Source organism: Tasmannia lanceolata, unplaced genomic scaffold (assembly GCF_043159265.1).
Source record: "Tasmannia lanceolata isolate RefF3 unplaced genomic scaffold, GAP_Taslan_0.1 ptg000015l, whole genome shotgun sequence".
NCBI classification, from domain to species: domain Eukaryota; kingdom Viridiplantae; phylum Streptophyta; class Magnoliopsida; order Canellales; family Winteraceae; genus Tasmannia; species Tasmannia lanceolata.
The window spans coordinates 51498965-51526337 of record NW_027518692.1 but is presented as its reverse complement, the minus strand read 5'-3'; the positions used below and the strand labels follow the sequence as shown (position 1 = coordinate 51526337).

The 27373-nt window shown below is 37.0% G+C and overlaps 1 protein-coding gene across 4 annotated transcripts in view; it reads left to right on the top strand.

Moving 5' to 3' along the window:
• Window positions 1–1899: 1899 nt before the first annotated feature.
• LOC143892287 (uncharacterized) overlaps window positions 1900–27373 on the top strand; it is a 28064-nt gene continuing 2590 nt past the window's right edge. For 2 of the 4 annotated variants that reach the window (XM_077396788.1, XM_077396785.1), the window contains exons 1-15: window positions 1900–2050; window positions 8302–8388; window positions 8516–8591; window positions 8676–8750; window positions 8879–8932; window positions 12104–12163; window positions 12608–12724; window positions 13038–13132; window positions 13244–13449; window positions 17559–17656; window positions 20410–20513; window positions 20597–20762; window positions 20904–21026; window positions 21830–21912; window positions 27175–27319. In XM_077396788.1, the coding sequence (XP_077252903.1) occupies window positions 8679–8750; window positions 8879–8932; window positions 12104–12163; window positions 12608–12724; window positions 13038–13132; window positions 13244–13449; window positions 17559–17656; window positions 20410–20513; window positions 20597–20762; window positions 20904–21026; window positions 21830–21912; window positions 27175–27319 (1323 nt within the window). In that variant the 5' untranslated portion in view covers window positions 1900–2050; window positions 8302–8388; window positions 8516–8591; window positions 8676–8678. The remainder of the gene's footprint in view (window positions 2051–8301; window positions 8389–8515; window positions 8592–8675; window positions 8751–8878; window positions 8933–12103; window positions 12164–12607; window positions 12725–13037; window positions 13133–13243; window positions 13450–17558; window positions 17657–20409; window positions 20514–20596; window positions 20763–20903; window positions 21027–21829; window positions 21913–27174; window positions 27320–27373) is intronic. The other 2 variants (XM_077396789.1, XM_077396786.1) reach the window with 1 other exon arrangement.

Below are 27373 nucleotides of genomic sequence, written 5' to 3'. Positions count from 1 at the left end.
TTTCAACTTTAGCAATGTCATCATTTGCTAATAGCTTTATACCATAATGAATGGCTCGTACCTCAGCCTCATTTGCATCTGAAATCCCAATAGGGCCCGAGTAAGCCCATATGACTTTTCCAAGATTATCTCTTAGCACGCCTCCGATATCGGACGGTCTCGGGTTTCCCAAACTAGAACCACCAAAATTTAATTTCAACAATCCTTGCATCGGAGGTTCCCAAACATGATCCACTGATGTGGCTTCCCTAGCTCCATTGCAAATCACAGTCCACCCATACCAAAGATCATATGCCGACACAAATGTAAAATTGGGAATGATCCTCACCCAAGAAACAATGAGAGCAATGACCTTATTAAAGAGAAAGGCAGGTCTCCTAGAGAATCCTTTAAAGAGAATTTTCTTTCTATCTCGAAATGATTTAAATAAGGAATCGCGGGGCATTTCCAGATATATTACTCAAAAGAATCGACACAATACGCCTAGTCGATTGGACTTGAGAAAATTCTGTCCTTTTTTTGGTAATGACAACCCTACTTTTTTCCATTACTCTCCGGGAGAACTGCCGCACAACCAAACACTACGCACAACCAAACACTACCTACAACAATCCTACTATTCTTATAGACAAATCAAATGCTTGTCCCCTCTCTTTTGACTTCTCATTCCACTACTATCTGAGCCACCCCCGCGCAACCAAACATAGCCTTAGGGGGGACTTCCGAGTCCCCAGCCTCACCATGGACTGATGTGCACTAGGCATATCAATAATAGTATGACCCTCGATCTGGACTGTCTATCAGATGAGACACCACTCACGCATCAAAACTTTTCTTTTTGGACTAACCTAACCGCATATGTCCTTCACATGGATGATTAAAACTGAAACGGTCACTTATCGGACAGATGCGGTTTCCCAATCAGTATGGTTTTTGAATTATAAGTCCATATCCCATTCACAGCGGCACTAGTGCCCGCCTGATGGACAGTCTAGACCAAGGGTCTTATGGTCGCTTGTCTGGTGCAAATCATTGGCAATGGATTAATCCTTTTTAATTTTGGAAGTGATATATTGGCCCCCTTTCCTTCCCTGGACCAGCCCCCTCTAGTGTATTCATGACTACCCCTCTACACTACAAGGGGGTGGCCCATGGAAAATGGGCAAATATATCATTTCCTTTTTAATTAGCAATTTATGTGAGAATGTGTATGCTTCATTTCCTCTTGAAGTTAAATTTCTTTTGTACTGGATTCTGTTTTCAGCTTTTTGCTTGCTCTCTGATTTGTGTCTGGATGTTGATTATTGATTTTCTCTTTCTTGGTGTTTTTGTAGATGATGAATTTTCTGCTTTTTTCATCTTATATTAGTATGGAACTTGAATAATGAATTTGTCCTTCACTCTTTATGCTTTTAATTACGATGAATGATAATATGGCGTGGATCATTTCCACCATATTATGATTTGAATGATGTGTATTAGGCACATCAATAATAGTGGGACCCTCAATCTGGAGTCTGGACTGTCCATCAGGTGAGACACATTTTTGATTGCTAATGCCTTGAAATTCTTCTTATTCGACTAAACTAACGATCCTATTCCTACCTGTGACCTGCACATTAATAATTAAATAGAAAAGGCCACTGTTCTGATAGATGCGGTTGTCCTATCACTATGTCTTTGAATTATAAGTTGTTACTTCATGCACAGTTGCACTGGCTCCCAACTGATGGATGGTCAGATCACGGATCTTAAGGCCATTGATCGGATAGATGTGGTTGCCCTATCAGTATGTTTTTGAAATTATAAGTCGTTACCCAATGCATAGTTGCACTGGCTCTCAGCTGATGGATGGTCCGGATCAAGGGTCCTACTACCCATATAAATTTTTTCCCCATATTCTGTTAATATTCTTTCCAGTTGATTAGAAAACTTATTTTTTGTAGGTGGAATCCATTTTGGATAAGGAGAACTTCTCATTGGAAGAACTTCTGGATGAGGATGAAATAATCCAAGAATGCAAAGCACTTAACAGTCGCCTCATAAATTTGTATGCCATTTCATTTTAGTTGCATTTCTTGTTGTAGTTTTTAAATATTATTTATAAAATGGACTTGGCTTGAAAATCCATCTTTTGTTTTTTTGTGTCAATAAAAATGTTTTTTTTTTGCGCGATATGGTCCTTTGAAACAAATGTGAACTGAACCTGTTTTTTGTGTAATGGTTTATGGTATAGTCCTGAACTGGTCTGCCGGCAGGCACACAATCGAAACAGCAGGCACACAATGGAAACAGTCGATCCAGAAGAGGAACATAAAACTTAAAACAAATGATGCATGATAAAAAAAAATTCAAGAAGCCCTATTTTAATACTATCAAAGCTCTAAAATCAAAAGGCACAATCCTTTCAAAAGGAAAAGCAAGGCGTGCCTCTTTCTTGCAAGCAATGGGTAATTAGATCCAATAGAGCAATTCTTGCAGGATTAGATTCTCATTCCCGTCTCACCAACTATTGAAAGGTGGAAAAAGAGAAGTGTACACCTCATTTCCGATTCTGTTACAATAAATGCATAGAACTGATAGATATTTAATTAGGCAATCAGGCACACATATAATACTGCAATATTAACCGATAGAAAAGTACTGTAACAATTCTATGATCTAAATATTACGACAAATAAATCAATATGTAGTTCACATTATAATCGCCAAAGTGGGAAGCAGAAGGGGGAAGTCTAAAAGAGACAAAATGTGGGAAGCGGAAAGCACCATGAAAGCAATGGGGATATTAAAGAGGAAATGAGCAGGAAGCTTCATGGGAGGTGAACATGAAGCATCAAGGAAGCCTTGTTGCAAATGAACACGAAACACATAGAAAGAGATAGGGGCATAGTAGGTTAGGAAGGAAGGCATGTTAGTTAGTATTATAGGTAGTTAAAGAGGACTTCATGCTAATTCTAGTTACAATTTTTAGGGATTTATAGTTTTACGAGCATGGAGTTTTATTCATCAAGTTCTTGAAAAAATCAAGTTTTGTTTTAAACTTAAAATGAGCTTTTTAAGTTTAGAGTGTATTTGAAAGGAGTGTTTTGACTTTCGAGTTTATACATGATTCTGTCATTACCAAAATGGGGAGGCACTCTTCATCATTACTAAGATGCTTTTGTCAAAGATTATTTCCAGTTGGAGAATGGATGTCCATCATGGTCGATTCAGTTCAGAAGGAAGTTATTTGATTGAGAAATGGACTAGATAGCTAGTCTGTTGGAATTGTTGAGTACTTGCTACATCAAGAGGAATGGGATGAATAAGAGGGTTTGGATTTGGGACTCCTCGGGGATCTTCTTTGTCAAGTCATTTTATCAGCACATCATTCTGTGCTCTCTATCCTCGCACCTATATATATGGTATGACGCTCTTGCTAGAGTATGTGCATTTGCGTGGATGTCTTTATTGCGTAAAATCCTTACTGTGGACCGTCTAAGGAATCACCATATGCTGATTGTAGACCATTGCTCTCTGTGCATCAAGGCAGGGGCGACAGTGGACCATATTTTTATCTATTGTTTTGAATGGTAAAATTCATTAAAAAAGGCTGAGATGGTCAGAGAGTACAAAAAAGAATATAACAATACGTCTTAAGAAATAAAAGCATCATGGGGGAAGGAAATCAAATTTCTCCAGAGACTCCAAACCAACCCCCCTCCTTGCTTGAGAATCCGCCACTTCATTTGCCGACCTCCTAACGTGATTGAAAGCCATATAGGTATCTCCGATAATATAAAAAATCTCATTATAAAAGTCTTCAAACCTCCACGGAAACTTAAGTGAACCGGATAACCATCGCATAATGTCGATGGAATCTCCTTCCATCACAACATTATTAAGATATTCCCCTTCTAGTAGCTTTTTCCTTGATCAGCAGCCCATACTTTCGCCTCGTTCGAATCGGCAATACCAATTGGACCGGCAAATGACCAAATCACCACACCCTTATCATACCTTATAACCCCTCCAATACCAGCCGGATCGGGATTACCTAGACCTGATCCATCAAAATTAAGCTTGCACGATCCATTCTCTGGAGGCTCCCAAACATGTTCAATAGTATTATTCCTCTCTACACATGAGCACACTTCTAAACACCCATACCATAAATCGAATGCGGATACAAAATTAAAAAAGAGGCATTGACTTAGCCCTAGATATAGTCAACGCCGTTGCTTTTGAAGCAACAAAGACAACACTTTTGGAAACACCTTTGAAAGTTCTAGCATTTCTTCTCTCCATGACGACCATATAATGGCAAGAAAAGATAGCTTCCAAAGGATTTTTCCTTTCTTCCCCCACGGAGCATATTGCCAGCTATCTAAAGCCTAGGCAATTTCTCTCGGAAAAACCCATTGAATACCAAACCTCCCCAACTCATTCCCCACACCTTTCTTGCAAAATTACAACGTAGAAGCAAATGGCTGGCAGACTCACCATCTTCATGGCAAAGGGTACAGTAATTAATAATGATCATCTTTCTTTCTCTCAAAAAGTCAATCGTTTGAATTCTCCCTAGAATGGCAGCCCACCCAAAAATTCACCTGATGTGTCCCAAATTCATACCCTGACATCCCCTATTTTTATCTATTACAAGTATGTCAGAGCCATTTGGGGATGTATCCTTAGGAAGTTCAAGATCATGTGTGCTTTCCCTTGTTGTTGGTCTTATGCTATGGCAGCTAACCTTGTTAGCAACTATTTGGGTGATTTGGAAAGAAAGAAATGACATGGTCTTTCGAAGCTATGCCAAGAGCCCGTCCTATGCTTACACAAAGATAGTTGCGCTTTGTACATTCTGTGCTAAGGCCTTCCCTTGCTTTAGGTTTATCTCGAGCTTCGACCTGTGGCGCCGGTGGAGGGAGATTTGTACTAGTGGGGAGAACTTCGACGGATTGAGCATTGGTAACCGTGGGCCGGCTGGAGTTGAAGGTCTTCTTAGGGATGAGTGGGGAAGTATTAAGTGGGCCTTCTCTCGGCTGGTTGGGAGAGTTGACTAATGAAGTGGAGGTAAGGGCGACTGGTTGATGATAGTACTCTGTCGGTCCTAGTGGTGGAGGGGGACTCCCTTAATGTAATTAGATGGATGCTTGGAAGCCACCCTCACCCTTGGAGGTTTGCTCCCTTGGTGGATGAGATCCAGGACCGGGTGGGGGTTCATCTCGTTATCTTCTAGCACGTTAGAAGGGCAGCCAATAGCGATGATGAATCTCTTGCTCTAGTGTGGTTACTAGGCATGGCTTGGAGGTTGTTGACTATCTTCCTCCTTGACATGGAGGGCCGTCTTGCTATTGTATTTGCGCTTTTTCCTTATTCTACCTACCAGCTCGGTCATGGTTGTTGTGATTAATAAAATCTTTTGCTATTAAAAAAATCAGCTAAATAAGAAGCATGAAAATTTGGGAAGGAAGAGGAATTTAGCTTCTAAAGTAAGCTTCAACCCAACTAGGAAGTTTTCGGCAACTATGATTTAAATTACACTACTTTGCAGTTTGGATTTTTTTTAATGGTGTCTCCCTTAACCAGAATTGAGTTGCAGCCCAACTAATAAGGTGGGCCTGGTCAGGCACTTGCTGATTTAAGTCACTAGTGGGACGTTTCTCGCTTAGGTAAGAACATTGTATAATTGGGTGGATGATGTCCGGAGCAAATTTTTCTTGGCAACTAGAGAATGAGATTGAAGATGCTATGGATCTCATCAGGTGTGTCAGGTTGCTCTCAGTCATATTCGGAGAGAAGACAATTCAGATGCTGATTCGTTAGCATGTAGTGGTGCAAACCCCAAGCTTTAATTTTCATAGATCAATTCTCAATTGATACTTGAGAGACTTTGTATTCTTACACCCATGATTCTATAGTTTTTTTTGTGAAATGACCAGCTTGGTGAGGGGTAGTTGTACTTATACGGTGTCAATTTAAAGAGTAATCGTCAAAACCGTTATGAGCATTTTTGAGACTAAATAAAAAACATTAGAAAAATTGTTACGAGACTAAATAAAAACATAATTCCTTAATTTTTTTTTGTTTCTTTTAACTCTATGTAGAAGGATCTGGTATGACATATTTTCTTTCTTTGTTTTTTTTTTTTTGGAAGAGGGAGCCAATTTATTAAAAATTGACATAAATTTTTTTGGGGTATATATAGGAGCATCTGAGGCATATACCTTACACTTTTCTGAGTATCCTTGTTCGATACTTGGATACTCCAGAGTTTTGAAAGATTTTAGTATCATAGGTTGTCATGACCATTTTTGAAAACAAACCCCCAGATGGGGAGACAATAGGTCTTGGGCCTACAAACAGAATAAGACTATACTTCCAGCTTTTTATTAATTTTAAAAAGGGACAAGCAGACTGTAAATACCATCCGTTATGTTGCATTTCCACTTTCAACAAGTTATTTCATTTCAGTTTGTAAAGGTTATTGTCATCCGTATACAATCTTTGATACTTTGTTTTAAAACTGGATTGATTGGAAGATACTTTTATTTGCTGCTTTTATCGCTCTTATATATATATATATATATATATATATATATATTTTAAAAGGGGAAACATAGGTTAAGATTTGCCTTGTTTTCCTGCTCTGCCCGCACATTGGTTCCAAGAGTCCTATTTAAGCGGGCTTTCTCCATGGATTGAGTGACTAATTATGTCGATCTTGTTGACCAAGTTGTTTCTATTTACATATGTAGATCTTGTCTCCCTTGCCGCCTTGTATTTATTCTGTTCAAAATGTTTCTTCATGTCCAATAAAAGCTACTTCATTTCATTTCAATTTTAAAGGCACCTATTTGGGGTATTTTGTCCATCTATAATCAAGAGGTGCAACTTGTAAATTGTAACACATTATTTTTTTATTATCTGATTTCAGTTACAGATACTTAGGTTACAAGCCATAACTCCTAAAATTATATAATCAAAGTCAAAATAAAGGAAAGCAGTCGTAAAGTTCAACTCTAAAAAGCCTCTAGTTGGTTAGGATAATTGGCTCTCACCTGAGTGACCTGGTTTCAAGTCCCGGCAATGGAGCATTTCTTTTATCTCACCTTCCCTATTAATTTAAAAAAAAAAAAAAAAAAAAAACTCTAGAAAACAATTTTAACCTTACAAGAGAAAGGTTATATTCATTTTCTTTTTTCTCTAGCTAAATATTGCATTCCTTTTTGCCCTTTCTAAACCTCCAAAACATGCACTATGAGTCTATGGGTGGGATCATATGTTTAAAACTCATCGTGGACTCCCTGAGTCAACTCCCTTTTCCCCTAGCCGCATTCCGTGTTTTGCCACCCTGTCATACATTTGCCTTACAAAGTCAATAAAAACTCCTTTGCCTCTCCCGAGTCATGACCACATCAGATGGGTACTTAGCGCCGCGTCAACCATGTTTGTTGGCCGAGTTTTCTCCTGGTCGACAAGGATTTTTTTGGCCGCATATTGGCCCGTATCCGCATTTTTAAACACTGGGGTGACACACATGGGCACATGCACGTGCGCGCGCACACGTGTGCGCGCTTGTATATACATGTTAATCCTACTCCCTCAGTCCAAGTTGTTTAGGCAGGTTTGATAAGGTGTATACACACTAAGCGACAGTGTATTTGGGCTGGTGGCGTAACATGTACTCGTACTGTATACCAGCTTCTCCGGCGTCACTGATGACCTAGATATAATCAGGGTTTGAATATGGTATTTGGGGCCTGTTCTTATGTGAAGTTCGAAGTTGATTCTTGAGCTATTTGGCATTGGCTTGAATGACTGTCATTTAATTGTAACCTTTTATGACCGGGGGGCTGAAGTAATATCTTCTAAAAAATTTGCTCTTCCCTTTCCAGAAGTTTTTTTCATCTGTTTTCAGTTTATGAGTTCAAATAATCTGTTATGATCTTGTTGATCAGAAAGCTTATCTCTCTGTTTATTAGTATTCTTTCTACGGAGTAATTTGGAGGAAATGTAAAAGTGGAAATAGCAAATGCTTTCGTGTCATGTTTGTTCAAGCTGTACGTGAAAGGAAAACATTGCGGGAAACTTAAATAAAGTCCTGTGCATCTTGGAGTCCACTTTAAATTTTATATGGCCCACAAAGATATAAGTATTAAATATTTACCATTAAAAAAGATATTAAATATTAAATGTGTTTAGAAGCTTAAGAAATATGAATTAGTTACATATATTTTCTTTTTTCTAAATTGTAATAGTCATTCTGAAAAGTTGGTCTGCAAAGTTAGCACTTATGCTTTAATATGTTGTCAGTCTTCGAGATGGAGCTCAGGTAGAGCAGTTGCTTCGATATATCGTGGAGGAACCTCCTGAGGATGCTGAAAGCAAACGTACCTTCAAGTACGTAACTATCAATCATGGTGTTAGAGTCTGCCATTTTGATTGCCACACCCTTCAACACTTAATATTTGATTTTTTTCTGTACTTAAGTTTTTGTTTTCATGAGTTATTTATGCTCTTCACTTAGGTTCCCCTTCATCGCCTGTGAGATCTTTACTTGTGAAATTGATGTAATCTTGAAGACCTTAGTAGAAAACGAGGAGGTACATGATCCTCTTCAGTAATGGAAATTGTTTTGTTGATGGCTAAATGCTTCCACTTACTAAGCTAGTTTACTCTTGCGGCAGTTAATGAACCTTCTTTTCTTCTTTCTGGAACCAAACCGTCCTCATGGCACCTTACTGGCTGGGTACTTCAGCAAGGTAAAATGTGATTTTTTATTATTTTCTCTCTGTGCATGAATGGTCTTGTGGTTGAGCTGGAGTTGTATGGATTATTTTTGTTTGACTGAAGATATCACTTGGTTAATGTAAATGTTGTGGTTTGCTAGGTTGTTGTATGCCTTATGCAGCGAAAGACAATCCCGCTTATGAATTATGTTCAAGTAAGTAGTTGGTTTCACTTTCTTTTATGGCGAACACATTTTATTTGCTAATGTTTTATTTTTTCTCCTAATTTTTCAACAACTGTGAAGCTTGGTCCACATTAGTGTAAAGTAATCGAACTACTATGAAATTGTTAGCTTCACTTTCTTTTATGGCGAACGCATTTTATTTACTATTTTTTATTTTTTCTCCTATTTTTTCGACAACTGTGAAGCTTGGTCCACGTTAGTGTAAAGCATTTGACACTTGTTCTGCTGTTGCATTGGCTTGTCTATAAGGGTCTTGTTTACCATCTTTTGGTCTGTTTATCTTTCTTTCTGTACCGGGTTTAGGGATTGCAATAAGAATTTTAGTTCCTTGTCATCTATTCCTATTCTCTATTAGCCATCATTTTTGGTTCCATTGTCTCAATAAACCATGTGCTATGATGCATCGAGGACTTCCGAGCTTGGTGTGTTTATTTTTCTAATATTTTGCATTTTTTTCCTCTCTAATTTTACATGTTCTCATGTTTGATTCTAATGATGTTAACTTTAAAGGAATTATTTGCTTTTCCTTTTTCAATATATCTTGTGGCTTCTTCTGGAAACAGTACTAATAAAATTACCAAAAACAATTGATGCATGCTGACGACTTGATATTAACTTGAGCAACTGAGAAGGTTAATGATTTTCTTCATCTCGTCTTGTAGTATGAGAAGAAAATACTTGGGAACTTGATCAAATCTGCAACCACGGGGAAACAATTTTCTTAGATGAGGCACTTTTGACAGATTGAGGGCATGATTGGGAAATATATGTTCTCTCCATCCAAGAGTGTGCATAGAATTTTGGGAGAAATTCAAATAATTCTCTCCTTTTCTCTTCTGCTATATATATATATAGTCCATTTTTGACTCCACAAATCGTAGGGTTGGGATGATCCTATGGAGCTGATTTTTTGGGCACACCCTATCTATGTGAGGACCCATCAAATGAATGGTTTGCACCACACAAACAATGTGGGGTCCACTGTATCTTAAGCCGTCGGTGTAGCTAAGTTAGCTACACGTATGTGTAGCTACACTTTTCTCACACACACACACACATATATATATATATATATATATATATATATATATATATATTATATGGAAGGATAACTTTATTAAATGAAACAAAAGAAAAAAATCGTGTAGTTATATCATCAGAAATCATCTTCCCATAATACAACTTCGTCCTTCTCCAGTTTTTGCTAACTTATGAGCAGTCTCATTTGCATTTCTAGGAATATGATAGTACCCCTGATGGGGGGCCATCCTAGGGCTTATCTTCTAATTTTTAAGTGTCTTTTGGGAATTTTTTGTCCCCTAAGTTATAGGAGGGGTGTCATGGTCTTCTCCTATCAAAATCACTTATGTTCTTTGAGTTATGATTGTTTTACATCGGGCTTCCATATGTATTACGAGAAATTTAAGTCAATAAGTCATTCGAGGGTATTTTAGTTCGAAGTATTAGTTTTTGTTTAGGGTTTTAGAACTTTCTAGTTTTCTTTATTTTATTACATATGTTGCCTCATGAGACTTTTCTTGAATGCTATGAAATGGAACGAAAAAAAGAAGATTTGAAGTCTCTCTCTCTCTCTCTCTCTCTCTCTCTCTTGTATGGATGTGATGCCTTTTGAAGTGTGATGCTTCGCATTGGGTCAGTTTTCTGTCTCTAAACTCATCATTTTCTCTTTCTTTATCTTCTCTTTTCTCCCATCACTTTTCTCACCCTTCTCGGTTGGGATTATGAACCGCTCTCCAATCCAGTTCTATCGTTCTCTATTTCTGGATCTTGATCTCCATCTTTACCTTGATCATTTATCTTGATCTTGATTCAATCAGAAATATCGACAAATTCTTGTGTGGTCGAAGGAAATAAAAAAAAAAGAAGTCCACTTCCACTGCTACAATTTCATCTCTTTCGAATTTGAATATTAGAATGGCTGATATAGTCATCATTCAATGGGTCAGGTCCACTTACTGTTTATTTTCTTGATTTTTCATTTTTCCAATGGATTTGATTGGAATCAATTTCTTTTCTTTCTCTTGGCTATCCAGGGTTCACATAATTTTGGTATCCAAGTTTTTCTCTATTTCTTAATCTTGATCTCTTTTCTCGATCTTGATCATTTTTTCTTGATCACGGTTCAATCGAAAATATCGACAAATTCTTGTGGGGTTGAAGGGAATAAAAAAAAAAAAGTTTGCTTCCACCGCCACAGTTTCATTTCTATCAAATTTGAGTATCTGATATAGTCATAATACAATGGGTCAGGTCCACTTACTTTTTATTTTCTTGATTTTTCATTTTTCCGATGGATTTGATTGGAATCAATTTCCTTTCTCTTTTTTTCTTGGCTGTGAAGGGTTCGCATAATTTTTGTATCCAAGCTCAGTGCTTTGGTCCTTTCCAGAGTTCATTCATTTTCAGCCCCCAAGTGTTTGACAAAAGTCGAGTTTGAGTTTCCCTTAATTAAATGCTTTAAGTAAGTTCATGTGGCGCCCTTTAGGTATTCAGTTAAATTCCCGATAGAGCCTAGGGTTCACATCCGTTTGGTATCAGAGCCTAGATTCGAATAGCTATTTGGGATAGCATGAATATGACGAGAAGATCTCCACTTATGGATCCGAGGATTAGAGACATACCAAGATTCTTTGGAGCTAATGAATGAGAATGGCTTGATTGGATAGAAGCACTAGAGACGCATTTATGACAGCATAACCTAGCGATGACCAAATGATTTACATTACTAGGACAACTTTGGTCGGGCATGCCTTGGAGTGGTGGTTGACATTGAAGAAGAAACGAAGCATAATGGGAAAACCAGTTGTTATTTGTTGGTGTGATATGAGGGATCTATTTTTTGGAAAAATTTTCAGAAGGGATGCAAAATACTATATTATTGATCATAGTCATATCTAATTGTATTTTGACATGCATTTCTTATTTTTTTTTTTCTGTCATTATTTCCATGTTAGCCGCTCTTGTAAGTGGCCCATATTCAATTCTATGCTATAGATTGTTTGCTTGGTTTTCTTTTGGCCTTTCAATGCCTGCTATGATAGTCTAACATCTGCAATTCTGGATTCAGAGTTTACTTTTATATTGACTCGATTTATTTACCCTCTGGTTGATTTATGTCAGGCCCATCAGGAAATTTTCCGCCAGCTGGTCGATTTGATAGGTATCACATCTATCATGGAGGTCAGGGAGTTAACACGCTTTCATGTTTTTTTAATTTGGAATTGTATGTGTTCGTCATACTTTAATAACCTTATGTCATTGAGTAGGCTTGGTTGTTTAGGATGTTTAGGTTTTGGTTTTGTTCCACTAGGATGTCTTAGTTGGAACAAAATTGAATGTTACCTGCCATTAATTTCTTGGCAGTACAATATATTCTTGTTTTTCTTATGAACAATTGATGCACAGTTGTCCCATTTTCTCTCTGACCAATCAATGCTCTGTATCTCAAATGCTTATCTTCCTTTGAGAAACTTGGTTGTATTATCACACATTCCCCACAAGATGTTAATTCTTTCCGGATATATTGCGCTCTGCTATTTTCAGTGGGTTTTGATTTTCAATTTCATTATTTGTTGTTATATGATGGTTATTTCCTCTGTTGATGGTGGTTTTTCTGTTTCACAGGTTTTGGTTAGACTTGTAGGCACTGATGACCATATGTATCCAAATTTTATGGATGTGATGCAGTGGTTAGCTGATAGCAGTTTGCTAGAAATGATTGTTGATAAATTGAGCTCATCAGTAAGTGTCAAAACACGATACTTTATATGAATAGCACCAAGCTTTGTTTGTGCAAATAATTTATCATTTCTACTTGTTTGATATATATATATATATATATATATATATATATATATATATATATATATATATATATATATATATATATATATTTGAATGGTCGATACTAATTACACACACACACACACACACATATACACACCAATGAAATGTTTGGTCTTGATGTGCTCATGCTCATGCTTTTTACTGGCCCTTCCGTGCAACTTACCATGTAGCCTAATAACCCCATATGTATTTCAATTTGATGTGTCAGTGTCCTCCTGAAGTTCATGCTAATGCGGCAGAAACACTCTGTGCTATAACAAGAAACACTCCATCACCACTAACGATTAAAATCTCTAGCCCAAGGTTTGTATTTATTGAATATTCCATCAGATGGTTGCCATTCTCCAACTAATATTGATAGAAGAATCTTGTATTTCTAATAAGTGGTTGTTCATTCTTTATGTTCACATGCAGCTTTCTCGAGAGAATATTTGGACACGCTCTGGAAAATTCAGCATCAAAATCTACCCTCATTCACTCATTGTCTGTGTGTATATCTTTGCTGGATCCCAAACGATCAGCTTCCACTTCTCTTGTTTATTCTGTCAGAAGTCAACATTTATATGAACCCCCTGTCCCTGTTAATTCCGAGACTGTTACTGCGATGCTCCCAAAACTTTGTAAGTTCTTCACTGTAATTTGTGTTGATTTGGTCCCATGTCCTGCAAATTACTTTCTTCCCATGGATTATTATTGTATACAATACCTTGCCTTGTAATTTTCTGTGTTTTTTTCTGAATGGATTTAATACTGTAATTTTGAAATTCCACTCTACTTCTAATTTGCTGTTTCCACCATGCTAATTGATTTTAAGCATATAAATTTGATAACATATTCATTATACGTATTCATTTAGGTTGGCTGTCAATATATTGATTCATTTAGGTGCTTGTTGTTCGTCATGTAGTTTAATTAATGGTAGCTTTTAGTTCTCATACATTTGCTCTGTGTTCCTGTAACTTGTAAATTGAGTGACAATGGTGTTTTAAGTTGTTCCTTTTCTTTCAGTTGTATAATGTCTGTATGGAATGGGAGAAACGGGAACTTTTGTGCTCCTTGAAAGTGTTGGGAGTAAGTTGTCCTGCCCTTTGGTGGCTCTTTCTATGGACTTAAACGGATATGAGCTCAAAGCAATAATATTGTAGTATATTGCTTGAAGTCATGCTATTTTATTTCTTTCACCACTACAACTGGACAGCCTAATATGCTCTATTTAAAGGAAAGATGCAGTCCTTTCAAACTTTATTTGCAAATCATGTAGCATTTTCGTTGGTCTGCCTGTTCTTGTTTGGACAATATCCTAACCATCTCCGCAACTTGAAATATGCAGAACCTGGAGATGATACCCTGGTTTGTTGTGAATATGTCCAGTATTTCACTTAAATTTTTTGTTTGCCTTAGTGATAGTATGATGAATTGGAAAAAGTAATGTTTCTATATCTTGTAGGTTTGCATGAACCTTATAATTGCGTCTGTTCAGATTTTGTGCCGTTGGTTTTAGTTTTGAAACTTAGGCTAGTGCTTTTTTTTCTTGAATGGCAAAGAAATTTTATTCGAGAAAGGACAACGGGAGATCTCGCGACCGAGATGGTCAGTACGATGTGAATAAATGAGAAAAGGAAGATACAAAAAAGAGCATAAACAGAGTAGAGAATCATCAGCGAGGAAGAAAATCAAACATCTCTAAAGACCCCCTGGTCACCCCTTCCCTCGCTAGCATGTTGGCTTCACTATTCGCCCATCTCCTAACATGATTAAAAGATATGGAAGAGACGGCTACTCTATCTTTGATCTTGTCAAAGAATTGTGCAAACCTCCAAGGGACAGCATGGGATCCCTATAGCCACCTTATGACACTAAGGGAGTCGCTTTCAACTATTGCTCGGTCCAGAAAGCTACTCTCTAGCATTCTGATGCGTAAAGAACTGCCCTAATTTCCGCTTCAATAATCATTTGAGACCAGAGAACTTTTCTGCAGTTTTCGGATACCTATTGGGCATTATCTCCCTCATGAAAGACACTCGACTACAGGATATTGTATCTTTTTTGTTGGACTATTGTGATTTTCATAAGCAAGAAGCAGCATGTGCTTCTAGTGCAACGGGGGGATATTGTGGCTCATACCACATTTTAGTTGATGTGACTGAAGAGTGAAGACTCTAAAGGTTGATGATACAATGACAATGTTTTTTAATAGCCAGGTAGCTTCTTTTGTGATAGTCAGGTAGCTTCTTAGATAGCTAGTAATCCAATGTTTTATGAGAGAACCAGGGTTTTAAATTTCGACTGAAACTAACATGGAATGACCGAAATGTTTTTGTTTCCATTCCCATCGAAATGCATACTGAAACCAAAATGGTAAGTATATTAGTGATTTACTATACGAATTGCATGTGAAACGTGCTGTATGCATTATGTATACATATTCAGATGAATTACATGTGAAATATGGTATATTCTGAATTATCAGACATGTGCGACGGCACATGATGTCACTGGGTGTTCGATGTTGTGGAGCCATTACAGATGACTATCTTTTTTATGTGATGGTAGTGTGTATTTGTGCTTATTCTAGGATTTCATAAAGTTTGATACTATAATTCTATCATCTGTATATGTTTTCATACGTTTCTATGATTTTACGGGGTATCTACTGAAGTTTCCAATCTAAACCAAAACGTTTTCGTTTCCGTGGTGACCGGAATCGAAACAGAAATCATGATTTTAAACCTTGAAGAGAACCAAACACATATTTTGTGAAAATGTCACTAGAAAGCTAATATTTACTTGTCCGAGATCTAAAAATCAGGCAGCGAACATGTTTAGAAAGGCTCTTGGTCGAAGTCAGTTTTGTTTGATTTGTTCTAGTTCTACTATGACCATGGATGATATCTTTGCTCCATCTTGAATGGGATTATTGAGATTAGAATATGTGTTACTGGTTTATTTTATGTTCTAGTGATGAATTTTATGGGTTTATGATAGGGTACATCATCGTTAATGGCATTATTGTAATTTTTGTCTTCAAATCTTATATATGAAGCTGTGGATTCTGAGGGGTTTGAGTAGGAAAACCCTACGGCATCTTTCCTTCTCCTTCTATTCCACATCTTGGGTGATCCTATCCAAGACTCTTCTTTCATTTACTTTGACTTGTATAAACTATAAAATTTGCCACCACATTCTTACAACTAGAATCATCTAACTGCTTGTATATTTGTCACAAATGGCCAAGTATTCAACAGATAATTCCTTGGTTGTATTTTGCTTTGAAATCCTTTCAACAATGATCGAACAAGGAGATGCTCGATTTCTTAGAACTGAGCTGCCATATAATAGTGGCGTCCTCTCTTGTCCACCTAGTCACATTTTTTGAGTCATCATACATATAACTAGTAGCGCTATATCAAAAAGTGTAATTTCTTGCAATAAGGCAAGTGCCTCAAATGTAATTTTTGCCTACGTTAATAATTTAATATGTTTTGTTTACTCCTTCGGTTGGTTATGATCTAGTTATATGGTATGATATGAGGTCATTGATCTACTTACATTTGTTATCTTAATAATACCGTGGCTTGAGTAGTGTTTTCAAAGGCATCATTGGAACGTGCCTCAAAAAGGTAGTTGATACTGTCTTGCCTGGGCCCTAAGGGGCAAAGCCATATAGGCATGTGCCTCGACACAAGTAGCGTACACATGCACTTGGGTGTAGTGGCATCCCAAATGAGCATTGCTACGTAGGTCACTTCTGTTATTTTGCCAATGGGGTGGCAATGTAGAATGGAGGTTAAATGAGCCTCTCAAAACAATGTTAAAGCCCCTTTCATGGGCTACAGTGCATAAAATCCATTAATGGGGGAAAACATTCATTTAACTTGGTGCGCAGATGCTATGTTAACTTAAGCTTTTATAACATTATTGGTATCATGCCTCACTTATTAGATAGGGATGATTTTACTTTACTTTCTTTAGCATTATGCATCCAATTGATAGAAGGTTTTGATCCATGCTAGAATTCACATGACTCGATTTTAATAGTTATTATGTGATGTGTACTTATTTAGTTTGGATTTCTTTCCTTTAATGATTCGTATACAAATCTATGGAGGAGTAAGGAAGATTAATTTGAGATTGTTCAGGGCTGTTGTGTACAAAGAACTTCAAAACATTTGAATATACTCCTTTGGGTTGACATGGGTTTTTGAGCTAGAAGAATCCATAAACAATGTAAAATAATTATTAAAGGTTGTACCAAATATTTCAGTTCGCCTTGTGCTTGTGGAGTTCTAGGGGCCCTTAGTTTCAAGTGCGTCTTGTGCCTTTATGTATGATAGCCTAGAGAGTTGAGACTTTCTTATTTGCTGTGTTGGAAGTTGGAACCCATGGACACCTACTTTTATCATTCAATAGTGTTAGTGTTGTTAATTTTCAAAAAAAATAAAATAAATAATGTTAGTGTTGTTTACAAGTTCATAGGGAAGTAATGAGGTTAATGAAACAATACTAAAATTACATAGTGAATTGGTGGTCCACTTAGTTTTTCTCGACGTACTTACGATACCTCATCTTTGTTTTCTTATTGACTTATTGTTTTGGTGCATTTTGTTTTCTTATAATCTTACTTTCTTGCACTATAAGTTTGTAGCTGATTTGAAACTTATCAACGTACTTGCTTGCTGAAATAATCATGCTGAACTAATTGTCATACCTTTGGCAATGTTTTGTCCAGGTGACTTGCTTATGATTTTGAATGTGTCCTCTGATGAGAATGTTTTGCCAACTACTTATGGGGAACTACGTCCTCCTCTTGGGAAGCATCGCCTTAAGGTACATTTATGTATGGTATGACAATTAGGAATATAAAGGGTGATGATTTTTCCGCCCCCCTCTCCCCGCGTAGGATTATGCGCCCCCCTTTTAATGCGATTTGACACCAAAATGCGTTAGAAGTCTGCCTTGGGGGGGGGGGGGGGGGGGGGGGTCATCTCCCTAGAGTAAACTTAATTAGTGATCTCAACGTATTTGGCAAAATAACTCTTGCAAAAACAAATCCGGTATTAGGATTGTGTTGCTTGGATATCGATTACTGAATCGGCTATGGGAATTATACAACCCTCAAGATCTTAGGGTACATGTACAACAAACATCCAATATGCTTTTGCGGTGTAAGGCAAAAGATCCTTAAACGTAGGATATAGTAATACATTTCTAGACCAAGTTATTAAAATTTCTGTCATGCTAATTTCAAAGTTTAATATTTCAAGTTATAATAGAAAATGAAGAGCATTTTTTTTCTCTAAAAATAGAAAATGGCAAAGAACTAATAACAGTGCCTATCAAAAGTCAAAACGAAGCACCTGCATTCTATGACTCAAATAAACAGAAAAATAAATGAATATTTAATTTAAACTACAACAAATTTTATTTAATTTTTTTTTTTAACAAAGGGCATCATTTGCCAAAGTCACAAATAAGGTTACATTCTGAATGTTAAGATTGACTTAGTTATCAGGTCTTTGTTTTTATTCATTAGTGGAACATACTTTTTTTAAGGTAGAAAATAATAATCAAAAGAATTGTGTGACTAAACGAAAGCATAATTTTCCTTGATATTTTCTGAAAAGACAGAAATGTCACATCCTATGCGAGATTTAAATAGATTTGGCATAAATCGAGGATTATGTGAATTTCAGAAAAAATTGTAAAATAAGATTTGGATTGGGAGGATTCAAGGCAATCTCTTACCCTTACCGAGTATCTTTATCCAATACTTGGATACTGTAAGCCTTTTTAAGGATTCGAGTATAGTACAAAATCAGAAATTTTGTACAACCTCTAAATTAGACATGATATTAGTAACTATAGACACTGTTCCACATTTGCTAAATGTCTTAAAACTTTTGACTTGAGTTGGATTTTTATTTCTTGTTCTCAAGTTGACTAGGTTGATTCTCTCTCTCTCTCTCTCAAAAAAAAAAAAAAAAAAACAACAACGGAAAATAAGATTTTGATTAGGAGTACTGAGTATATTTATCCAGAGAAATTATATGGTGCAAGGCCTTACAACAATAAGGCCCTTGTATGGTGGAAGTACCAACCTTGATATTTGATCCAACAGCAGCTTCTCAAAAAGTGAGCTGCTGTTGGATCAAATATCAAGGGTGGTACCCCTACCGTATTGTTGTAAGGCCTTACACCATATAAAAACTCATTTATCCAATACTTGGATACTCTAAAGACTTTGAAGGATTCGAGTACTGTACAAAATCAGAAATTATATGCAGCCTTGAAATTAAACATGTTATTAGCTACTAAAGGTGCCATTAAACATGATATTAGGAACTATAGGTGCCTAAAAAGGTTTAAAATTTTTGACTCAAGTTGAAATTTATTTCTTCTTCTCATGTTGACTAGGCTCTCTCTCACCCCTTTTGAAAGTATTGTTGGACAGAACTATCACAATGATTCTAAGAGTGCTTTGAAGGTTATTCTTTAGGAGGAAATGAATGAGGCTGCTGGTTCTCCTTTTGTTACTCTATTTGAGTTGTTTTGGGTTGATGTTTAATATACTTTATGTTGGAAACACATGAAGAGTTTAAGGAACTATCCATCGACATTTTCTAATGGGAAATGTTATCAACACTACCATATTTTGATGATCGCACTCCTCACTTTATTAAAAAGTAAGGTATGACCCGCACCCTAGGATGATCCAAACTGTCCATTAGATGGGCCACAGCCTAAATAGGTTGTGCCCCAAAAATCATTTCCATAGGTTGATCCTAACCCTCGGATTTATAGAGGGACTGAATCATAGAGGGTTGATCCTAACCCTCTATAGATCGGAGGGTTAGGATCAGCCTATGGAAATGATTTTTGGGGCACAACCTATATAGGCTGTGGCCCATCTAATGGATGGTTTGGATCATCCTATGGTGCGGGCTATACTGTACTTTTTAATAAAGTGAGGAGTGTGATCATCAAAATATGGTAGTGCTGATAACATTTCCGTTTCTAATTTCCTTTTAAAATTTGAAAATACGTAGTTGGGAGTGCCAGAATTTGAAGTCGATAGGGGGAGTGGTTGATTGAAGGGGTGGTGGTTTGTGGGTGCTTACTAGTTTGTGGTTCATAACATTAAAATTCTACACAACATGTGGAGTTTCTGTTTGATTAGTGTGAGAAAGGATTTTCTTTAATGAGATTATTGGGCACGATGGATTGGAGAATGGAGGGGGTGGTGGTTGACTTTATTGGCGGCGAGCATGTTGAGTTAAAAAGAAGTATAATATGATTCTGAGAAGATTATAAAAATTGGGGGAAGTCAATCAGAAGCATAAGTCAAGAGTTAGGTGATTGAAGGAGGGCAATGCGAACACAAAGTTCCTCCATAGGATGTCCAATACGAGACAAAACTTTGTTATACTTGTTTTGAAGGAATGTATCTACATAAAGATAATCCCCATCTTATGGAGATGTGATACACCCCTTTTTTGTAATTCCTTTCTTTTATAAACTCTGTGTTTTTGTTAGAGAAAAACATTCTAATTTCCTTATTGAAATTGTTTTTTTTTCTCCAGATTGTGGAGTTTATTGCAGTGTTGCTAAGGACTGGTTATGAAGCTGCTGAAAGGGTATTGGTTAGCTCGGGCGCTATCCAGAGAATCCTTGATCTCTTTTTTGAGTAAGCTGTTTGTTCTCCTTGGATTTTGGTCAAAACCATCGCAGTTCCCTATTATTTCATTTTTGTTGTTATAATTGTTGCAGGTACCCATTCAATAATTCGTTGCATAACCATGTAGAGAGTATCATAGCATCATGCTTGGACAGCAAGAATACTACTTTTCTAGACCATCTCTTCCAAGATTGTAACTTAATTGGAAAGATTCTCCAAGCTGACAGACATCCCACTCTTTCTAGTGATTCAAGTCTGGTAATATATTCTTACTAATTAAATTTTCTTATGCAAACCCTTAGAAAATACCATGTCACTGTTTTTAAATAATATTTTGTTTTTCTGCACCTGTTATGTCATGATCCTTGAGATGATGTTGTGTTTTGTTCGGCACAACAGCCAACATTACCTGCTGCTGGAAGACAATTGCCTCGAACAGGCAATATTGGACACATTACACGAATTGCTAACAAGCTTGTTCAGTTGGGGAATGGCAACGACTACATTCATGCATATCTTCAGGTTGGCAACATGCTAAGTTTTTTATTTTTTAATGGTTGGCAACATGCTAGTTATATGAGTTATGCCTTGTTTCCTTTCAAAAAAATAAAATAAATGAGTTATGTCTTGTTGAACTAGACCCTCCATTGGACTTTGTTCCTTTATTCATCTAACTCGGGTTCCTGTCTCTCCAAAAAGAAAATACACAATTGTAAAAATTAATCTGCAAACTTCCTGAACCAGAAATTTTGGTTATGAAAATTTGTTTTATGATCTTATAAAATAATTATAATTATACGCCACTATCACTGTAGTCATTATCCATTTCAAAAAAATCACTGTAGTCATTATTCTTTTTATAGTATTTAAGGGTTATCTATGGGTAGAAGGTGCTTGTCAATACCTGGAGGTGAAGATTCTTTGGCAACTTGGTTCCTCGATCAATCAAGACTACACATTATTAGATGCACTGCCTTGGTTTCTATTGTATTGAGCATATTCTGCCTGTTGACCAAGTTTGACTAATCAGTAATTACTCACTGGGGGCTGAAAACTGTTTCAACCAAGTCCCATACTTATCGTTAGGGGACACCTCGCCCCCCCTTTGTTCCAATTCTATTTATCCTAAATTTGGTTCTGAAATCAAATATTTGCATTTGGGTAGCTTTCAGCCAAAGCATTTTGTTCGTTTGGAGATATGGTATCCACATTGCATGGAACAATTTTATGAAACTACTCGTTAAATTGATCTTTTTCTTACCTTCTATCGCATTAAGAAAAATATATTTTGGTTGACGTTGTTTTATTTTTTTGTGCATACTTAGGAAAATGCTGAATGGGTTGATTGGCAAACTAACGTTCTACATGAACGTAATGTTGTGGAGAATGTCTACCGATGGGCTTGTGGGTATGTATGCTTTTATTCTTAATATGCAATTAAGTATACTACACAAAAATTGATGATTGACATCCTTGCATCATCTAAACGTTATAACAAGATCAGAAAAATCGAAAATAGTGAGGTTTTGATTGTTTTCCAAGTTAAATCAACCCTTACAAGTTGTTTCGGGGTGTTGTTTTGTTTCAAGAAAGTTTTTAAGGCAAGCCTCCCCCAACTTTTCAAATTTCAGTGCCGATGTTCCATTTTTGAGCTTTTTTAGTTTGTGTTGAATTTATTGCATAGTTATCAAATCTAATTATAGTCTTGACCAGTGGTGTGATCCAACCATCTTAGCCATTAGATTTAGTCCTTTTCTCTATGGGCCTAGTGTTATTTTTTATGTAGGATTTACTTTGATTTACAGGTTTTTATTCGTCCTAAATATGGGGGATGTCTACAACTCTAATCAGTCTATGACCCACCATATCTCGTTTTCCCATGGCCTTCTACTGTTATTAAAATTCTAATTTGTAACCTTTTTACCATAACCCTCTTAGCCTTATTAAAATAATAATTTGTAACCTTTTAACTCATAGTTCACTTGCCTTATCTCTAATTGGCTAAAATTCTTAACCCCTAAGTGAACTTAAACTTATCATATTGGCCAGCTAGAGCCCATCAATTAAACCACTACCTCTCTTATAATTACCCATCAACTCCTACCTAAAACCCAAATGCTTCGCTTGTCACCTTTTTATGCCTTTTCGGCCCCCGCTTTAGCCTATTAGCCAGGCCTCTCGATATGCCCGAGATTAAAGGAATGTGGGGAATAGACGAGGAATCCAGAAAATAGCTAAGGAAAAGCTTGACAAGAATTCTCGACTTGAGATGTTAGAAGCACGGTTTTAAATTTTGGTCTGAAATTTCGGGTTTCGGTGGATACCGAAATCGAAATCAGGTATACCCGAAACGTTACAAAATTTCGGCTGAAATTTCGTTCTTCTTCTAAATTTCGTCCAAAATTTAAGGAATTTCACCCAAAAATCTCAATTCTATTTATCATTTAATATTATCCTGAAATTTCAGCCGAAATTTTGTAGGAGATAAAATATTATTTTATTTGATTTCGTTGGATTTCGACCGAAATTGCAATTTCGGCCAAAATTGCAATTTCGGCCAAAATTTCGGTTTCGGTGAGAACCGAAACGCATTCCGAAACCGAAATTTGAAACCATGGTTAGAAGGTGCATAATCAATAGGTGCAGGAGCAACTAAATTGATTTAGCGGGAGCTGCTGTTGGTATTGGAAACGTCCTTAGTTTCCCGCAATGGATTGTTCATGGAACTGCTATAGACATAATTGTCAACCCATGACTTGACTTGTGACCTGATTTCTTAATTTTATGACTTGTGACTCGACTCGACTCGACTCGACTTGTGACTCGTAAGAGTTTTTGACAAGAGCATAAATTTGGTTGAAAAATATATAATTGTCTATCAAAAGATGAAGCATGTAAAAAATATAACCTAAATAAGGCACTAAGCCAAAAATATAAATAACTATATGCTTGTAACTTCCATGCACAAAAATAATTAAGTTCTAAGTTCCAATATCCAAGTTTTCAACCAACAAAACAAGAAAGCCTAAGCTCATCGACTCGGCTTGACTCGTAGGAGTCATTTTTTCGAGTCGACTCCCAGTGACTCGAACAGTCACTAGACGACTCTTCAATAGAGGCGAGCCACCCATGCGGCTTGCCTTGAAAGCCCAGCGACTCGACTCGACTTGGGAGTTGACTCGTACGAGTCGTAGGAGATTGACAACTATGACTATAGAGATTATTTGAACCATATTTCCTCGTGCAGTGGGAAGACCGTGACTGGCTTTTCTAGTGCTTTAGTTATCCTTAAAATAGGGGATAACAGCCGCTTATGTGGCCACTCCTGAGGAGGGCCACACACACACAAGATGCTCATGTTTCGATCGAAAAGATTCGTTCATTAGGTTGCAACACATTCATTTGTTGATGGGCGAGAGGCAAAGTAGGAGCCCGGAGCATGTGGCAGTGAGGAAATAATGGAACAAGCAATAGAAAATGGCGCGGGCATCTCCACTAAGACTGAATGAATGTGGGCAAAAGGGAAACTTTCTTGATTCGTTTATTTGTTATGTACATAATGAGGTCTTCCATGTCAGTAATTGGTTCAATTCTTCCATTACTCCTTTCAGTGATGGCTCGCTATTCACCGAACTCGATGAATAGGGAGCCAAGTGGTCGATCATTCACTGCACCTCGAATTCAAAGCCAAAACATTAGGCGATCGACAACAAAGAGCCTTTTTTTCTTTCCCACCTGCTGAAAACTTGAATGGAATCAAGGTTTCTTGGTAGTTCCTTCTCGAAACCCTATACCTTCCATCGACATGGCCAACCATCCCTCGCTTTAAGTGAACCGATTGAAACAGATGAAAGAAGAAAGTTCGGGTAGCCGAGTGAGGTATATAATCACCCTCTCTTTCCGAATCAATCTAATGACCCCTAACATGTTTCATAATATCTAGCTTGTTCTGCCCGGTCGTCTGAGTATGCTGCAAGATCAAACGGCTAAAAGCCAGCTAAAAGCACCATTCAGCTTTGAGACAGACGAAAGATAATTAGGCCATAAAGGACAAATATCAATGATAAAAAGCATTAACAAGAAAGGAGACTAGACCACTTAACAATTTAGGGACAACCGAAACACCCCCCTAAAAGTCTGAATCCTCGCAGATAGAAGATACACATGACATTATGACAACACACACTATAAAGGATAGAAAACAAGAAAGTGCAATATTAGAATGTGCACAATATTTCTCGTCGCCTAAGAGGGCTTGCAAGGCATGGGTTTTGGACCTTGGACCTTGGACTGTGGAGCTGCACAAGCTAACCATTTTACCATGGCCCTCTTACCCTTATTAAAATAATAAGTTGTAACCTTTTTACCCATGGTCCATTTACCATATTTCGAATTGGCTAAAATTCTTAACTCCTAAGTGAACTTAAACTCATATCATACTGGCCAGCTATAGGGCCTATCAATCAAACCACTACTTCTCTTATAATTACCCATCAACTCCTACCTAAAGGCCAAATGTGAAGAAGTTTTATGAAATAAAAAAGTGAAGCAGTCAAGGTACGCCCCCCTCCTTTCTCTCTCATCTTCTCCTTTTTTTTTCTTTTCTCCCCACTTTCCATAGCCCGCTCCCTTTTCGTCTCCCTTCTCACATCCTTTTCACCTCTCCTCGCTTTCTCTCACCCGTGTTCATAAGTTGCCCCTTCTACCCCTAATTTTCTCCTTTATTGATCTTCATTTCTTTCTTGTTCTTGATTCCTTTTTCCGTCTTGATTATCTATTTTCTCTCTCTTTCTCTCTATCATAACTGTTAATAGCCATTCTTTCCCTCTCTTTGGCTTGCTCTTGCATATTGTCGATAGCGGATGATCAAGGCATGAAGCCTAGCGCGCCCTCTCAGGTAGTTATTCTAGTTTCCCGTTGCTCTCAACCTATTTTCTCCTCAATCTCAGCCTTTGAACCTTCCCCTTTTTTATTTCTGCATAGCCAATCCTTCCCCATCAGTTTTAAGACCCGATCTAACCCAATCAGCTCTACACTTGTCACCAACAAACCTTACTCTGATCCATTCATCACCTCCTTATTTCCTTACCCTATTAGCATTTTTGGGCCCTAGTTAGGTATCTTCTTTACGGATCTTATTTTCTGGGAGAAATTTGAATGAGATTTGATTTTTATTCTTTAGATAGCTATTTTTCTGCCATTTCAAAAAAAAAAAAAAAGATAGCTATTTTTCTCTTTTGAAATTATTGTATCGAACTTGATTTAGATGAATTTAGTTTCTTTGATGGTTGAACTCTTATGCTTAGCATTTCTTCTAATATCTTTGTTGTATTTGACTGTTTATTCTGATTTGGTAAGGCATGCTGCTGTTTTGTTGAGTTAAAACCCATATATCGCTTCTTAATTACCAAAAAGTCATCCTCGAACCATTAGCTTTGCCCCCATTTGGTATCCGAGCCTAGAGCGTAGATTCCTTGTCAATTTCTTAACCATACACCTTCTACACGATTAAGAACCCTAATCCAAACGTTAAATGCATTTTTTAAAGTAAATAACGAACACCATTGTTTTGGATTTTAGGATGTTTAAACTTTAAAGTAGAACAACCAAAAAATGCACATTATGAATGATTCCCGAACACATCCTTATGTACTTGAATGAAAGTGTGTCAAGCTGGTTTTGAGTTAGGCTTTCATTTTGTCGATAGAGATTGAGTTCTTAATCCCGGAGAAAGTAAGTACAGTGATATACTCAATTATATGCTTTAATGAATCCTGTGCAATACCTTTTAAAAAAAAGAAAAGAATCCTGTGCAATAGTCAGCTACTGAAGATTATCGGATGGCTGCCTCACTTATGGGTTTCGTAAATTGTGCTTTGACTGTAGTTCTTTATGCAGCCCAAGCCTGCCCGGTCTCTCAGAATGGGTTGTTCAGGGGAGATGGTGGTATGCTGTCTTTACTGGTTCATTTGGCACTAAAGATGCTAACGAGACAGTGGATAGGGTTTTGTTATGGGTACCTTGATTTTCATTGCTTCCTTTCCCAGCCCTCTTGTCATAAAGTAGATTTTCTGAATGTTTTCAAATGGCTAGTGTGGGGGTCAGTCTCACTGGATACTAGAGGGTTCTTGAGGGTGATTCATACTATATGTGCCCTGTCTATTCATCATGTTCGTAAGGTTTTACGTCCAAGTTACGGTTATATTTTCAAGTTCTATGTATATGGAGTGTCATTCCTTGTCAAGATTTATTTATTTATTTGGTCTTAAACACTTGTCAAAGAGATGGACATACTCTGTAGAAATGCATACTTTGAAGAAATTATGCCATTTTAAGCTTTTCAGTGCTGTTGCAAATAAGCAAGATTAAACATGAATTTATGTTCTCGCCTCTACTATTTACGACATGTTTTGTCGAAATGTGTACTTCCAAGATTTTTTGCCATTTTAAGCTTCTTCAGTGCCGTTGTAAATAGTTAAAATTAAAAAGGAATTCATGTTCTCCCTTCTTACTATTTATTCCCCTACAATCCCATAAACATCAAAGTCTTATGTCATATGATTGGGTTGGACACCAAAATCAGACTTAACATCTTTTTTTGTACCACCTTGCATATTTTTTCGACTACTTTAGTTCAATTAATAATTTGTCATTCACACGCTCTTTGCAGCCGTCCAACTGCATTGCAGGAAAGAACGAGGGATAGTGATGATGATGAACTCCAGGACAGAGATTATGATGTAGCTGCCCTAGCAAATAATCTAAGCCAGGCTTTTAGATATAGCATTTATGAAAATGAAGATGCCGATGAGGTATTATGTACCATATTCACTCTTAAGCATCCTGCGGGGAAAAAAATTCACCCAAAG